Source organism: Adelges cooleyi, unplaced genomic scaffold (assembly GCF_023614345.1).
Source record: "Adelges cooleyi isolate 19-005CV unplaced genomic scaffold, UGA_ACOO_1.1 ACOO_flye_CR_arks_rails_tigmint_CR_PRNA_651, whole genome shotgun sequence".
NCBI lineage: Eukaryota > Metazoa > Arthropoda > Insecta > Hemiptera > Adelgidae > Adelges > Adelges cooleyi.
Genome location: NW_026096352.1, coordinates 11781931 through 11799881, shown reverse-complemented (window position 1 = coordinate 11799881; position 17951 = coordinate 11781931). Strand labels below are relative to the sequence as shown.

At 29.4% G+C, this 17951-nt stretch overlaps 3 protein-coding genes across 5 annotated transcripts; all 3 read left to right on the top strand.

Moving 5' to 3' along the window:
- On the top strand, positions 1 to 6728 carry LOC126844142 (uncharacterized). 3 transcript variants are annotated; one of them, XM_050582033.1, is made up of 12 exons: positions 1 to 124; positions 246 to 438; positions 919 to 998; positions 1334 to 1493; positions 1558 to 1616; positions 2204 to 2360; positions 2833 to 2903; positions 3014 to 3176; positions 3245 to 4219; positions 4551 to 4628; positions 5540 to 5652; positions 6544 to 6728. In XM_050582033.1, the coding sequence occupies exons 1-9, from the start codon at positions 68 to 70 to the stop codon at positions 3340 to 3342; spliced, it is 1038 nt and encodes a 345-aa protein (XP_050437990.1). In that variant the 5' UTR covers positions 1 to 67; the 3' UTR covers positions 3343 to 4219; positions 4551 to 4628; positions 5540 to 5652; positions 6544 to 6728. The 3 variants fall into 3 exon arrangements, with proteins under 3 accessions (XP_050437990.1, XP_050437989.1, XP_050437988.1); XM_050582032.1 differs by having other exon boundaries at positions 3245 to 4628; positions 6547 to 6728; XM_050582031.1 differs by having other exon boundaries at positions 3245 to 4628.
- A 1023-nt stretch (positions 6729 to 7751) lies between these two features.
- Positions 7752 to 13102, top strand: LOC126844147 (cathepsin B-like). Its single transcript, XM_050582044.1, has 6 exons — positions 7752 to 7990; positions 10373 to 10591; positions 10650 to 10850; positions 12373 to 12526; positions 12610 to 12720; positions 12779 to 13102. The coding sequence occupies exons 1-6, from the start codon at positions 7871 to 7873 to the stop codon at positions 12988 to 12990; spliced, it is 1017 nt and encodes a 338-aa protein (XP_050438001.1). The 5' UTR covers positions 7752 to 7870; the 3' UTR covers positions 12991 to 13102.
- A 1359-nt stretch (positions 13103 to 14461) lies between these two features.
- LOC126844146 (cathepsin B-like) lies at positions 14462 to 17141 on the top strand. Its single transcript, XM_050582042.1, has 6 exons — positions 14462 to 14696; positions 15585 to 15803; positions 15862 to 16062; positions 16418 to 16574; positions 16658 to 16768; positions 16827 to 17141. Exons 1-6 carry the CDS (start codon positions 14577 to 14579, stop codon positions 17036 to 17038), a joined length of 1020 nt encoding a protein of 339 aa, XP_050437999.1. The 5' UTR covers positions 14462 to 14576; the 3' UTR covers positions 17039 to 17141.
- The last annotated feature ends 810 nt before the right edge of the window (positions 17142 to 17951 follow it).

The window sequence follows — 17951 nt, the reverse complement described above, 5'->3', positions numbered from 1 at the left end:
GTTCAGTACATAAGGTTTTTTTGTTTTACACGTAAGCGAATTTCGGTTAGAAACTAAAACAAAGAAAATGTTTTTCAAAATACCCGTTCTATTATGCGTTTTATACTTTTTTACAGTAGCTTGGGTAAGAATAACAGATAATAATAACAATTGAAATTTAAGAATTTATAATATTATAAGTTTAATATAGTTAAATAATTTAATATTAATTTTTCTCATTAGATTGCACGTATTATACTTTACAGAGCTATGGATTAGACAAGGACCAAATCGACGAATTAGTTGTTCTGTACCAGAAGCACGATAAAGCACAAAGCAGTAATATTAAAAATGAGGCTATATTTCCCCACGAAGATACCGTTACTTACTTAGAGCAAGTAAAGTATACAGGTGATATCGAACGATTTCAAAAAAAAAAACCGAAAAGCAAGCAAAAAGGTAATGTTTTAATATTTTTCTTTATACATAATAATACTGCTATTGAAAATCATTGAAGTGCTTCAGATATTTAAAGTGGGGGAAAGTGTACAAAAAACATACATAATAGGTATCAAATCAAAAGTGAGTAATAGGGACTTCTTAATAATATGTTATAGCCCAAATTTTTTAAGAGATAATATAATGTTTTTATTTCATTGATTTAACAAAAAGCATTGATCTCGTAACGACGTAACTCGTTTTCTGTGCACCAAAAAATATGATACTCGAAAACAATAGAAACTAAAGATATTTACACTGTTTGTTTTCTGTAAGTTCATACTTCCCTAAGTTAAACTTAATAGGCATGTTATTAACTCCTACTATCGCTGAAAATTATTTTGCTTCGCCGAGCACAATTTTAGCTTTGTTAAAAAACTGTATTTTTTTTTTTTGTAAATGTATGATTATCTTTTTTTAATTGCCAATATATTTGTGTAGAATTTGTGGTCAATAACAAGACCATGCCGCAGTTTTTGATAATGTTGGCCAATAACAATAAGACATCTGACTGCTTGTTGGTAATACCGAAATAGTTTTATTTAAATTTAAATTATTTACTTACAATTACCCTATGGGGAGAATGATGACATTTGAAATATTAGGATTTCTTGATTAACTTCAATCCGAAAAAATACTTTTTCCAGTATTTCAACTTATCACTATAAGTCCCCGTAAAGAATTAAAATAAATATATTGAAAAAAAATACATCCTGTTGGTATTCAAAATTAGGTTCAAAGTTATATTATTAATAATTATTACGCTCTTCTAATATACATAATTATATTTGAATAAAAAAAAAAAAAGATTAATTTATGTTATTAATTTGTTCTCTTGTATTTGCAATTATACCAGAATGAAGGTTTAACATCATATGAAGTAAACATTTTCATGGAAATGTTCATCATACATGATAAAAGAAGAGACGGGGTCTTCGGCGAAAAAGAATTAGATGTGTTACTTAATGCCCAGTTTATAGGTGGCCATAAAGTGATTATGATGGAAAAACTTGCAAGTAATGTTCATTTTAAGAGTCAGTTAGTAGTTTAATGAACTTAAGAGTTTCAATTTATTTTTAGAAAAAGTACCAGTAAATGCACTATTGTACTTGGAGGCAATATTGAAAGAAAAACCCAGGGTAGGAAAATGCTTAAATTAATATTTTTTATTTGTACACCTCCATAATATTGATTGTGATTAAATAAGTCTTTTGTAAACTTTAAATTGATACTGATTTTTCAAAAAGTTATATGTCTTTAGGATCACACTGCACACTTATGCCTATTTATACTACATTTAAATGTATACTACAGTCTTCACACCTATACCTTTAATCTAATTTTGGACCTAAAATCCATAAATTACGCCCAAATAAGTTAAAAAAAGATACATTTTTGTGGGTCAATCGATGGATATTCTAAGATTACCGGAAAGTTAAGATAGAAAAAGGAAAATAATCCCCTTTGAAAAGATGAATAATTTTCATAATTTGGTTCATGTAGGTACATAATACGATTTATCTTTAGGCTAACATAAAAAAAAACGTAATAAATTAAATAAGTTTATAGTGTGTAAACAGTAAAAATTACAAATATATGACAAACAAAACATAAGAAATATTTTTAAAAAAAGCCATTTTTTTTCTTCTCATTTTATATAATTATTTATATTACCACATAAACTCAACCATCTTAGTATGTAATCATAATTATTATAAATATTTAGTTTCATCAACACCTGAACAAAGCGCAGATAGACAAATGTCACGCTTTATACGACAGTTCTAAAAATCACCTTGATAGGAAAAAACAAAAAGCGTTATTTGAGACGTTGAATATTGTTCCCGATAAGTATCATTACTTATTGGATATGAAGTCTGCCCGTAAGCATAAAATAGTAATATTTTATAATTTATTTAATATAATTGAATGGCGTTATGCAAAAAGCAGCCATCTCACAAATCTATGTTTGGGAAAAATTTGATGTTTTACAAAACAATTTTTTAACCCGTCACTGGTCGCATGGGTTATGAATGTACCCCAGTCACATTTAGTCACACTGTGATTCGGGTAATAAATGTACACCGGTCACACTTTCTTTATGTGTGGCCAAAAATCGCACGACTAGTAACAGGTTAAAATTCATAATATTCTGTTTGTTTTTGAAACATTGATAAATAAAGCGACAATCAAAATGTTTCTTTTGCATTTTACAAAATGCGAAATAAGACATTTTGTATCAAGTAGTATCGAAATCTAATTTTATATGATTTTGATGGTATGGATGCTTTCTGCATAATGACATTTAATTATAATTTATAAAAAAAAACAAAATATCCAATCATTTGTTTATAGGACCCGCCACTCATGAGTTACAAGAGCTTTTGGTATTTTTGTCGGAATATGACAATGATTTCGTGAAAACAGTAATGTTGTTAATTTTGAATCTATTAGGCTTGCATGTGCTGTTTGCATTATGCAATATGCATACATAGTATGGTACGACGAATAAAATTATACATTGATGATTCTGCAGGAACCTTTTATAGCTCACGTTAGGCAGTATGTACATGATTTCTCTGTCTACTATGACAAAGACCGTGATGGTTTGCTCAACATTCAGGAATTTGAAGAGGCCACTAAAGAAATTAGCCCTGAATACAATTCGGAAACTTTTTTGAATAAATTTTTTCCCAACGGTAATTTTTATAAATAACTCCGATGACCATTTTGTCTTAACTAAAAATAAATATTTTTCTAATTTCAGGTACTCCTATATGTATTGCAGAGTACTTGAACATGAGATTATCTTTGGATCCAAAAGATCGCAATATGAAAATTCGAGGGTATACGCCCTTTTATTAATATTGTCCTTAATGATGTTTGTTTCATTTGACGCGTGTTGTAAAATTAAGTTTTGTATATTTTAAAAGTTGAATTAGTACATCATAACTTTGTTTAAAAAATTAATGTATACTCGTAGTTTACGTAAATTTACATATTCGCGGGTACTAATTATATCTTTTGGACTTGTTATATATTTTGTGGGCTAATTATATTATAATAATAGTGTGATAATTGTGTGTGGTTAGCTTTATTACTATGAGTATTGTTGTTTGAAAGTGTTCTAAAGACAATACGTCATGTATGTCTCTAATTTATTCAACGGTTTCACCTTGAATATAGCCATTTGGGCAATACTAGTTTTCGTAGTCCCTAACTTTTGTTCCAACACGGAGTCACAGGTCCAGCTTAGATTATAACTACATATGTTCTCACGATTGACAATCGTATTATGTGTCACTGGCTAATTATAGTTCTATAGTGTGAGTTACGTTCACTGGCTGTGGTATAGTTCCTAAAAATAATACTTTCATTATCTGATGGCTGTTGATACTACCATATCAACCTGGGAATTGACTACGGTTAATGTGTAATTTTCCTCTTTTTTTGTGGTTATTCCATTTTTTTGGATGTGTTTTTCGATTTTAAAGGGGAAGATGTGAATATTTTTAAGTTCTGGCCCAATAAAGTACTTTTCAGGTACGATTCCTGCTCTATAAAGTTGCCACATGATGAAATCGATTCAGCGGTTTAAAAATTATCGAGGGCCCAGACACACAAAAAAAAAAAAAAAAACCACCATTGTAAATACAATACTTTCTCAGCTCCACATCGAAGCTAATAGTCAAGGCCAAGACTCAATTCAAGTGGTCAGTATAGTATTTTAATCAAACATTAAGTAAGTATAAAGCAATTTTTTATATTAAACATATTATAATTAAAACGAATAAAATAAAAAATATTGAAACAAAATAAAATTAAATCCACAAATTATAGATAATTATTTATTTAAACAAAAAACAGTAGTTTATTTGGTTTTAATGTAAAGTTAATTAAATTTATTTTATGTATGTTTTTAATAATTTAAAAGACCTTTAAACCAAAAACTAACAAAATTAATAGGCCGACCGGTGAGGACCAAGTTAGCTAAAATCCCGGTCAATAAGTCCACACGACATTATTAATACGAATTAATTTATATATTACATACATTTGTGTGTTTTGAACAGAAATTTTATTTTCTGCAACCAGTTTTTAGCATCGTCTTGATATTTTGCTAAATATTCCGCCTGCTGTAAGAAATGTCTGTAAGTATTGTTTAAGACTAAATTCTTTAAATTTAAATTAATTTTAATTATAATATTTGTATAATTTATGGCATGTAAAATATTATATAGTATTTTGCAACAGTGCTGTGTACCTCAAGTGACATTTAAAAAATGTAATTTTACGATATTTAGGTCTAATCAATCGCCAATATATATTTTGAAAAGATAAAATTCAACAATGAAAAAAAAATTTAATATAGTACATTTTATTAGGTACTTTGAGTATCACGGGACTTATTAGTTGTTTTAAATTTTATACATTTTAATTGATAAATATATGGTAAGTTATATTATTAATATTGACCTGTAAATTCAGTAAAAGATCATATTCAATTTTTTATCTATGATAATTTATTAATAATTTTTTTTTTAATTTTTTTAAACTCATTTTCTCTGAAAATAATTTTATGTTGCAGTTTTTCTTCATGGAAATGTTTTAGTGTTATTTTACAGTAATAAGCAGTAAATATTCAAATTTGTATCTATTTTGATAATGTAATTAGTTCTATCAGCTCATTAAACATGAATGGTAACGTATATATTTTGTTAGATTTTCAAATTAAAGGAGCACACAACACAAAACTTATATTTTTATCTGCATTACTTAGCTGCACCCCTACTCCCGTCCTAAATTTTAAACTCAAATAACTTTAAAAGTAGTTATTTTAACCTGGTTATTGACCAGCCAACATTATCAATAGATTAATCTCATTTAAAAAAGTACACGTTTTCATTAGGTTTTCAAAGGCTTAGAGTACTCTGGAAAATATTATATTAGTATTTCAGTACTATAAAATATAATAATAAATTTCAAAATTAAAATAATGAATTTATATTAATTGAAAATTTAATTATTAATTAAATTTACTTAACAATTATATGTATTTCAGTTAGCTAAAGGTTAACTCGGTTCAGGCAGAATCTGCAGTAAATATCGCACTCAAGTATACTGAAAAACATGGCCTTTTAAAATGTGAAGAACAATCCAAAAAGGCCACCTGGGGTAAGTTGGATACATTTTTGTTTTATTTATTCAGTGTGTAATCAGTTAGATATTTAATAACGCTTGATGAAAAATTTGAGCCGTTATACATAGCTAAGTTTCTCAGACGGTCGAAAAAGAAAAGCGAGCTGCATAAAATAGCTCCCAGTGGATATTATGTATAATCAGATTAATAATCTGATTATATTTTTTTGTGTGGGTAACAAAATAATTATCAAAATAGAATAAAACCTTATACAAAAATTTTAATCTTTAATTAGATATGTGGTCTAAGTACAGAGTTATTTCAAATAAATTGTATGATTTTAACTAGTAATTTTATTTTACAAAACTATGATATTTCATTATACGATTATGTAGGAAATACATAAGGCCGATAGGTAATGGTAAATGTGAAATATTTAAATAAAGTTTTTAAAATGTGTATTTATGTCATTGAAAATAGAGGCTGTCCTTTAATAAATAGAAATTATTTACATACAATTAATTAGGTAAGAATATAAACGGACAGACTAGTAGTATAAGAAATATATATCCCTGCAAAGTCTATTAAATCAACTCAGTTTAATTTTGGTAAAATTTCCACCTTAACATGTGAACATCAAAACACTAATTTTTTTAAACGTGGTTCAATAATAACAAACTATACAAAAATTAAATATTATAAAATTACAAAAATATTTTTTGTCATAATTAATTTTAAAAGTTTGTTAAAGTTATTTCATTAGTGATTAGAGTTTAGACTTAAACAGTGTCAACTTTACTTTAGCCATTTCTGATTTCTGTAAACAAAAAAATAGTATTAACATTTTTACAAGAAAATATAAGGGACATATCTTATTTAATTAAATGCTATCTAATTTTCGATTCGATTTCAACTTTTTTTCGAAGTAGCAATAAAAATTCTGTTAAAAACAATCGAGAACCAAATGAAGTCAATTGGGTCAAAATTATAAAGTTCAATCAAAACAAATCTACCAAGAAGTTGAACAATCAACGCAGTTCAAATAACTACAAATAGGATCAAAATGGCGAAACTAATAGACAAAGTGTCAAGTCGTCAAAATCACAAGTCAATCGATTGTGAGTACCAAGGCTATTCTTGTAATTTATGTCATTTTGTAGGGCTTTTAGCTCCTATGTGTATAAATAAAAGTGACAATGTTACCCAAAAAGAAAACTTATAATTCACATTATGTAAAAAAAAATATTGACATTTTTTGGGGTGTATCTGATAATTACAAATTAATACTGAATGCCTACAGCCTACATTCTCTTATAAATTAAAAATTATAATTAGATATTTGTAGTCAAGTTATGTAAAAATGATATACTAAAAGATTACTTCGCAAAACATTTTAAGCCTTTAGGCAAACTTAATTAAAATTGTGTTACTTATATAATTTTTTGTCTTACAAATATGATGAACCTAAAGATATTAAATTAAAGATAATATGCCAAAAGTACTGTAGAAAGGTCATTGAGAAAGTGTTGGGGACTTTTTCGAAGTATGAAATTACTCTTTTTATAGATAAAGATTGCCCACTACATTTTTTTAAACCTACATTATTTACAAAATAATTATTATTATTTAAAGCAAACTTTATTAAGTTGAAGTTGAAATAAATAGGTTGGTTAAAATTAAGGTTTTGATTCTAGTTGATAATTAAAAATGGACAACACCTGTGGTGATTTTAGCGTAACTTAAAACCTTGTTTTACAATAAACCTAAATTCTTTACTCAAAATTGATTATTTTTAGGAAATCATATATTTCCAGTCTATTTTAGCAGATTTAATCTTAGTGATTATTACGCACAATTCATTTTATCTGAAGAGTCTAGAAGATTAATTATAATTACTACACATTTAAGGTTAAACTTTTACACTATCTTAATATGTCGCTTAATGCTTATAATTTTAATTAATCCATGTTTGACAAATTACTTAAGCCTCTTATATTAAACAATACAACCCAACTCTGACAATAAACTACCAAAATTATAATTACTACTTCAGCCTACTCGAGTTGATATCTTTTTATCTCCGTATTATGATGTGTGCACTAACAAACTTACAGTTACATATAATATAAATCAAACAATTAATCGGTTTTAAGCTCAATGTACGGTTGACGGCCTACCTACACCAAATCTTATAGTTTTTTGAGATTATATTTTTTATTGATACATTTTACTATTAGTATACCAACTTGAACGATGGCTAGACTCTTAATGTTATCGTCTGTGATTCTGTTTAGTGCTTACCTAACGGAACAGGTGCATTTTCTTCAACCAGAGTACATCAAAAAACTAAATGAAGAAATTTCGACATGGGAGGTAACTAACATACAAATAGCAATAATTAAAAATTGTCTAACGATTAACATTTCAAAAAAACAAAAAGATATTTATATATATATATATGGGTTAGGGTGGTTCAAAAAAATTATTTTTATTATTTTTTGTTCTTCTCTTGAGAATATATTATGTGGGTGAAAAGATAACTTTTGTTATTTTTTTTAGATTATTAATCCCATTCCTAGATGTGGCTATATCGAAAGTTTAATTTTAATAGATGGAAATTTTGGATATCTTGATAAAAAAAAACTCACAAAACTATCTTAAACCATTTTTTTTTAGAATAAAAAAAATTCTATCATATTCTCCATTTAATTACAAACAAAATCGTTTTAATAAAAAAGTATTTTTTTTCTTTTAATGGTGAAAAAATAAAAAACCAACCGCAACAAAAATAATATACCGTAAAAAATAAAAAAACAATTCTAGTCATGAAACTTTTTATTTAATTATGTAGAATACTTAACAATTATTGAAAAGCACAAAAAAGAGTTTCCTGAGGCAATAAAATCCGGTATTATAAAAGGAAATTTATTAATTGTCCATATATTTGTTATTTATTTTTGTTTGTCTATAATTGTTAAGTATTCTATATAATTTTAAAAAAAGTTTCATGATTAGAAATGTTTTTTTATTTTTTTACCACTAAAAAAAAAAAATACTTTGTTGTTGTAAGGATTTTGTTTAATTAAATAAAGAATATGATAGAATTTTTTTTTATTCTAAGAAAAAAAATTGTTTAAGATAGTTTTGTGGGTTTTTTTATCAATATATCAAAAATTTCCATCTATTTTGGTCCGTAGCAATAGCATTTTCGTATTTTTTTTATCAAGTGAATATCAACATTTATTTATTTTTTTATGTTGATAATTTTTTTTTAAAAGATTTTTTTTTGAAGCAGTTTTTTATAAAAAAAATATTAAACTTTTGATATAAAATCGACCCGAACCACATCTAGGAATGGGATTAAAAATCTAAAAAAATATCAAAAATTATCTTTTCATTCACATAGCATATTCTCAAGAGAAGAACAAAAAATAATAAAAATCATTTTTTTTCAACCACCCTAATATGGGTCAATACGAACGATCGTTTGGAGCGACCCCTTCGGATTTTATTGAAAATTACACAACATGTCTGTTACAATAAAAAGACTGTTCCCAATTCTTTTTGGATTTTTTTGGATTATTTTGACCATGGTCGTTTAAAGAATTTGGAACTTTTTTTTATCATTTTTTATGGTATTTTCGGCCATCAACATTTTTTAAAATTAAAAATCAGTTTCTTATGTAAAATAATCTCAGCTTTCTGAAAAAAATATTATAAACATTTTCATGTTGTGGGCAACACGAAAACACCAACATTTTAGATTATAAACTCAATTTCAATAACTTCTATGATTCTCTGAGAAATAAATCAAAATTGTTTTCAGAAAGATGAGGTTATTTTACGTAAGTAACTGATTTTTAATAAACTTTAATACCATAAAAAAAAAGTGTCCAGAAAAAAACTGCAAATACTTTATACTTCAAACTACCAAAATCGTCTACAACTTGAGTATCTGCCCAGACATCAAGCGGAGTGCACGTACGTTGGCTGTACAAAACTGTTTTATTAAAATAAACAGTTAAAGTTTAATTGTTAATTAAAATTTAGTTAGTTTTAGTTTTTTAATTAATTGTTAGTTAAAGAAATTAAATTTGAAAATACATTTTTTGTAATTTCTGAAAACATTTTTTTTGAGTTGCTACAGTTTTGATCTATGTGTGTGATATGGTACTGGGTGCCCAACAGAGTAATGTTATTTTTATCTGCGCGAATTATCCAGCCGCACTCCACCTCTAATCCTAAATTTTAAATTTTTAAAGTAATTATCTAAAACTGGCTTTCGACCAATTAAAATTTTCTGAAAAATATTCTTAACAAAATGGCTATGTTGAAAATAAAAATTTATTAAAGTAAAGCAGTTGTGCAATGAAATATGCATCGTTCGTCGCGCAAATAAGTATATATTAATTTAAACAAAAATCCTAATAATATTTACTAGAACAAAAGTTTTTTATTTATCAAATCATTGTGAGACACCCAGCACCTTGTATTAAGGAAAATCGCGAAACCCCTATAGCAGTAGGTAAGCTACTAGTAAGCTAGTAGCAATAGGTAAATGTTTAATTTTCTACTATTGATATAATAAAAAAATATTAAAAACAAATAGAAAAGTTATCTTATCGATGAATTATATTGTTGTATCGGTTTCATAGGACATATAAAAATTACGGTATGATTAATAACAAACGATTTTTTATGTTAAATATTTAGCTTAATTTTTTCAGTAGTTTACTTATTACGAAACGTTTTTAGGCTGGAGAAAATTTTCCTCCCGATACTTCTATTGAATATTTAAAAGGGTTGATGGGATCTTACGGTGTAGAAGCTGCAGCCGAAGGTCCATTCAAGACCCACGATTCCAATTACGAATCCTTTCACTACATTCCCAGAAATTTCGACGCCAGAAAAAAATGGAAGCGTTGTAAAACGATCGGCATGATTCGTGACCAAGGAAATTGTGGTTCATGTTGGGTAAATATCTTTCATGAGGACAAGCACTTATCGACAGCTAACTATTTATTTCCAACAGGCTTTTGGCACTACTAGTGCATTTTCCGATCGGTTGTGTATTGCCACTGACGGTGAATTCAACGAAATGTTGGCGGCCGAAGAACTCGCGTTCTGCTGTCATTTGTGTGGCTTTGGGTGTCACGGAGGATATCCCATTAAGGCATGGAAGTACTTCGTAAGACACGGTATCGTCACCGGTGGTGGCTATGATAGCCAACAGGTAAATTAAATTAGTATTTAATGAAAATACACAAATGCTTTAACTAGTGGCTAATAAATAAGGTGTCCACTACCAAACCTAGACTAAAGCCTAAATATTTTTAATTTGAATACTTAATATGCTAAACATTATTCTGGTAATAGAAATTAGTAATCGAACAGCGTGTTAATGCGGAATATAAGTCTATTTTGCAGGTAAGACATTGGGAGTTTTCACTATATATATATAAAAATGAATTCTTGTTTCTTTGTTTGTCCTTTATGTATTAGTACACCAGTCATCCGATCGCCATGAAACTTTGGGAATTATTTTACTCACCCCTGGCAGACTAAATCTCGGGCAACGTCGGGTCCAGACAGCTTGTTTAAAATTATAATTAAATGTTGTTTCAATGTGAAAATATTTAAGTTGTTAACAGATCACTAAAAATAATTAACGATAAATTATAAAAATAAATGAAGCGATTTGTCATACTTACCAGTATTACAATAAATATGCATTGAGCCGGGAACGTCTTAATAATTATCGTGGTTGGACTCCTCGTCAGGTCCTTAAGTAGCAAAAAGTAGTAGGACGAATTTGTAAGGGATAGTGTGTAATGTTAGAGCTTACTGACGACGGTTCTAATTACGGGCGATCTTTTTTTAGGCAGACAACTGTTTAGAGAGTAACTATTATTCTCCTTGTTCAATTATTATCCAGCTCAATAAAATACATACGCAATAATACTAATATCAATAATGTATCAAATTTTTACAATTTATTTTAAATACAATCAAGTGGAGTGTAGTATTATTTTTATCTGCGCGCATTTCCCAACCGAACTTCCCCTCCCATCCTAACTTTTCATTTAAAAAGTTTTAAACTCTTATAATTTCCAAAATAGTTATCCGAAACTGGTTATCGACCAGTCAATATTTGTAATATATTCTCTATATAAAAAAGGTGATAAAATATATACGTTACCATTTAAGTTATAAAAGCTACTATCATAAAATCTAAGTTGAGAGGGGGGTAAAAACCAAAACAAATGTGAAAAATTGAGATCACATTGTATAAAAACAATATGGAAAAAAAAATTAAATTATTAATTAAACCCAGTGAAATATTGACTGGTTCGTGATAAAAGAATCACCCTGTATATGCGCTAAAATAAATTGTGTTTTAAATCTAGACACAATGAACAGTTTGTAAGATTATAATGAATTTTATGAGGTACCTAATGAATAAAATACTATATCGAGAGTTAAAAATATTTCAATAAATAAAAAATAATTGAAACATTTTTACTGAACATTCGTTTATTTGATTGGAAACGTTTTTGATTACATTTTTTTTCCTCGAAATTCCATTTAAATAAAAAGTTTAATTGTTTAATTTTTTGCATTATATTGTTTTTGACACTTCAAATTGGGAACACAGGAAAGGGGAAAGATTGAGGCACTTAGCTAGCATTATATTTTGTCTGAAAAGCTTATTGCACTACATGGTTTTACTAACTAAAATGTGCATTTATCTGTAGGGATGCCAGCCATACCGTGTCCCACCTTGTGTTCACGGTGTTCCGCCAACTGAAGAAAACTCTTGTCAAAGTGCACGGTTCGAGAGGAACCACAAGTGCACTAAAGAGTGTTACGGTGACACAGAAATCGATTACAAAGACGACCACAAATATAGTAATATATTATTTATTGTTAACAACAGTAATAAATCCTAATTGTAATTCGACGGGTTTTTGCTTTGTTAAATATAAATATAGCCAGAGACGCGTACTACCTTACACCTGGAACCATCCAACAAGACGTTATGCGATACGGTCCAGTAGAAGCGTCTTTTGACGTCTACGACGATTTCGTCACTTACAAATCCGGTATTATACATACAAAAATTAACTAATGCGCACTTACTTATCATACAAAAATATCTAGGGATCTATGAAAAATCGGAAAATGCTTCGTACTTGGGAGGTCACGCCGTGAAATTGATCGGATGGGGTGTGAAGAATGGAATTGAATACTGGTTGATGGTGAACTCGTGGAATAAATCCTGGGGAGATCAAGGAACGTTCAAGATCCGAAGAGGCACAAACGAATGTGGAATTGACAACTCGACGACAGGCGGTGTGATCATTACTTCTTAAAAAATTACCGATGTGCACATAATATTATTTACTTATTGTATGATAAATAACTTAATGAATACATAATATACATATAATGGTTTCAATAATAAATGACAACTTTTAAATTAAACAGTATATAAATAAAAATTAATTATGGCCCAGTAAAATACTAAGTAAAATTGATTACTTTGAACTTGCTAAGACTATTTTGCAGCATGCGTTCTCAGGCATTTAATGATTAATTTATTGCAACAGTTTGTACAAAAGTTTCTTAAAGTCGGAGGAACGTAGTTAATGTGAATCCTTTAAAGTTTGCTTTTAAAGCAAATGGGTATAATTTAAATTTGTTACAACTGACGTGTGCGAGCATATCAACTAAATATTCCTCATAAATTTCAACTCGACCCGACTCTTTTTCTCGAAATTAAAGCCAGTAAAATTTCCATCTTAAAAACTCGTATGGTTTTTTTCAAATTTTAACTATGAAGAAGTAAACTTTTTCAACTCTAACCCCCCTCCCCCCAACGTACCAACTAGATGAAATTTGTGGTTTATAGAGTTGCTACTCGAAGGTATTGGTCCAGTATTCAAAAAGTTACAGTGTACACAGACAAAAAAAAACCCACATCATGGGAGAACCAATACCTTCGCTGCTCTGCATCGAAGCTAAAATGTAGTAGAATTTTCAATTTATATATTTTATACATGTTGTTATTGGCATATTATTATAACTATATCATAGTTGATAGCACTACTAGTCTTTTTAATTTATCAATGAATAAGCCAATCTATTAAATTGTAGTATGGTCTATAGTTGCCTGACCTATATTACGTTTATAAGACCGTGCATTCTACTTACAACTGACTAGTTGAGATTTGAGATATTTTGTAATTTAAAATTACAAAGAAAATTAATTATTTTATTTAATGAGGTATAATTTACATGGTGTATATTATATAGAGGGTTAGCATTGTGGTGATAACTAAAGCCACCATAGTTAATAACAGTGATACTTTTTTTATAAGAAATATTTAAAAAAAGGATTTGTCATTCCATTTCCTATTATATTCATTACAGTTTTTCCTCTAAAGTTACCATGGTCCGAGTAAAAAGGCGATTGTTGGCTAGAATATCTGCCAGTCAAATATGAAGGCAGAACTATTTCAATTGTTGGTTTAATTCCTGATTTATAGTATACATTGTTTATATAATAAGTCAGAATTTTTACTTGTACTTTGAGTTATTATGACGTTTCGCGTACCTACTTATTACGTTGCTTAATGCTTATAATTTTTCTTAATTTATATTGATATGTTTGTGAATGCTCTTATATGTTAAAATATAACCAAATTCTAATAATAATCTATCAAATTAAGTACTGCTACAATCTACTCGAGTAGGTAACTTTTTATCTTTGTAACAAGATGACTGTACTTACACATTTACACGTTCATATATTATATTATATAAATCAAAAAATCTATCGGTGTTGAGCTCAATGTACGTTTGACTGCCTACCTACACCGAAAATTATAGTTTTTAGGGGTTATATTTTTTATTGATACATTTTACATTTCTACTTTTAGTATACCTACTTGCAACGATGGCTAGACTTTTAATGTTATCGTCTGTGATTTTGCTTAGTGCTTACGTAACGGAACAGGTGCATTTTCTTCAACCGGAGTACATCAATAAACTAAATGAAGAAATATCGACATGGGAGGTAACTAACATACGAATAGTAATAATTAAAAATCATCTAATGATTAACATTTAAAATATATATATTTGGTGATTCTTTTAAAGCCTTACACCAGTTTTCTCTTTAAATAATTGATATTTTTCAGTTTTCTTATTGAAAACATTTTTGTTAATGCCAAAATACATTATTAGACAATATTTTAATTTTTATTCTTTTCAGTATTTTCTAGAGATTTATCAACATTTAAAACTATTGAAACAATAATTCCCTCCCATTATCCACTGGGAGAGTTTTCTCGTTTTATTTTTCATTTGCCTTAAATAGTAAAAAGAGCCAGTAAACCTTTCCTTTTGTACATACAGGTCAACATGAAATAATTATTTAACAATTTTGATGTTAATTTTTTTTCTTACTGTTATATTCTACTACGTACTATTCGCGAAAATCCTATGAAATGTTATAAGTTAGTAGCCAATAGGTAATTATTAATTAGTCTCTTTTTCATCTATCGCCTTACTTTCTGAACTACATGGAGTCGGTCATCATTAAATACTAATTGATATAATTAAATAATAGTAATAAAGAGGAGGAGTGGCCGAGTGGGTAAGGCGGCAGTGTGTTAGCGCTCACTGTCGCCGGTTCGACACTCGGTCACAGGCGCTCCGTTTGCTGGGCGAGCAATCGTTCGGTAAAAAGGAACCGCCATCCCCCTCTCCGGCGACGGATTGACGACCCGTCCCGGAAGCGAATTCGTCAAGAGACCATCTCATGATGGCAGCGTTGGGCCTTCATGGCCCGTTAAGCTACATGATGATGAAATAATAGTAATATAAAAAAAATAATTGTATGTTTTTGTTAAATAATTAGCTACATTTTTTCAGTAGTGTACTTATTAAGAAACGTTTTTAGGCAGGAGAAAATTTTCCTCCCGATACTCCTATAGAATATTTAAAAGGGTTATGTGGATCTCACGGCGTAGAAGCTGCAGCGAAAGGTCCATTCAAGACCAAAGATTCCAACTACAATTCCTTATTCCACATTCCCGAAACTTTTGACGCCAGAAAAAAATGGAAGCGTTGTAAAACCATCGGCGTGATTCGCGACCAAGGAAATTGTGGTTCATGTTGGGTAAATATTTGTCGTGAGGACAAGCACTTATCGACAGCTAACTATTTATTTCCAACAGGCTTTTGGCACTAGTGGTGCATTTTCCGATCGGCTGTGCATTGCCACAGACGGTGAATTCAACGAACTGTTGTCGGCCGAAGAACTGGCGTTCTGCTGTGATTCATGTGGCGAAGGGTGTCTCGGGGGAGATCCTATTAGTGCGTGGCAGTACTTCAGTACAAACGGTATCGTCACCGGTGGTGGCTATGACAGTAATCAGGTAAACTAGTATCTAATGAACATATATAAAAGCTTAAACTTGTGACTGATTAATAAGGTGTACACTACCAAACCTAGACTATAGACTTATGGTAGGTGATGATTTAAGGAATAGACCGATTCTATGTACCAAGATTCTGGGTACGCTATTTAACATTTTCAGGATGGAAACTGGACCTGGGACTGGAACTGAGACATTTGAGTAAGAAGGGGGTATAATCAATATAATGTAATGTACATATGTAGATCCAAAAAAACGACAAGTCCATACTATTTTGTGTTTCAAACCTCTCTTTGAGATTTGAAAGCTAATCGTACTACAAGTTTTTGCTGAATAATATGTGCATTTCTTGAAGGGATGCCTGCCATATTATGTCCCACCTTGTCGTCTTCACGGTGTTTCGGCGGAACAAGAAGGTGCTTGTCGCAGCCAACCGATGGAGAGAAACCACAGGTGCGTTAAAAAGTGTTACGGAAACACAAGAATCGATTACAAAGAAAACCACAGATATAGTAATATATTATTTATTGTTAACAACAGTAATACAACTTCGTCGTAATTCGACGGTTTTTTTCTTTGTTAAATATAAATATAGCCAGCGACGCGTACTACCTTCTACCAGACAACATTCAAGAAGACGTTTTGGCTTACGGTCCGGTAGAAGCGTCTTTTTTTGTCTACGACGATTTCGTCAATTACAAATCGGGTAAATGTAGATAAAAAACTTAACTCATTCGCACTTATTTATTATAAAACAAAATTAGGTGTCTATGAAAAATCAGAAAATGCTTCGTGCTTGGGAGGTCATGCCGTGAAATTGATTGGATGGGGCGTGGAGAAAGGAATTCCATACTGGCTGTGTGTAAACTCGTGGAATGAAAACTGGGGATATCAGGGAACGTTCAAGATCCGAAGAGGCACAAACGAATGTGGAATCGACTACTCGATGACAGCCGGTGTGCCCGTTATTGACTAAAAAATTACCGATGTGCATATAATATTATTTGTGTTGTATGATAAATAACTTAATAAATAAATAATATGGAAAATAGTTTCAATAATAAATGACAGCACTTAAATCAAACAGTAAATACAATTAAAATCAAGTATAAAATGTAGTTAAAATGTATTATTTATAAATTATAATACATTTTTAATAAATATATATATATATATATATATATTTAATAAACCACGTGGCCTAGATCTATCAAACAAATTACTTTTAGGGGACATGTGTGGGTTCGTGCTAAGAGGTGGCACCAAATACGCCACAAAATATGAATACATGTCAAATAGGAGCGCCAAATATGATTTTTCTAAGTGTTAATAATAACATTGATTATAAATAATATAGATAGTCCACCGGAATGAATTTTTTGCTGCGCGTAAATTTATTGTTGCCGTGGTAGAGCGCTTTATACTGTTTTTAGTTATTGTGGTAGATACCATGAGCGCTGACGATCGATGCCTAGGCTTAGTACAGCCAGGAACGAGGAAGCTGTCATAGGTTCCCAAGCCATTCTATAGTATATATTATGTTCTTGTCAATAACTAGGTTCAACCACAATGCCGTAATTAAATATTGTGATATAACAATTTTAATTTTTGTGATGTGATAAACGTACAATTGATAAAAAAAAAAATTATATTTTATTCTAATAATTCTAAATAGAATATATTATTATTGTTATTCGATCATTATTTTCTAATTTTTTTAATACAATTAATACAATTAATTAACCAGTTCTGGCCTATATTATTATACTCATAGTTCTAATTTCCCTGAACTTTATGGCCAAATTATGTACTCTAACTTATACATTAGTAGGATTTTTAAAAGTACCAGTCAAAAGTATAGAAATCTCTTAGGATGGTCAAAATTGTTC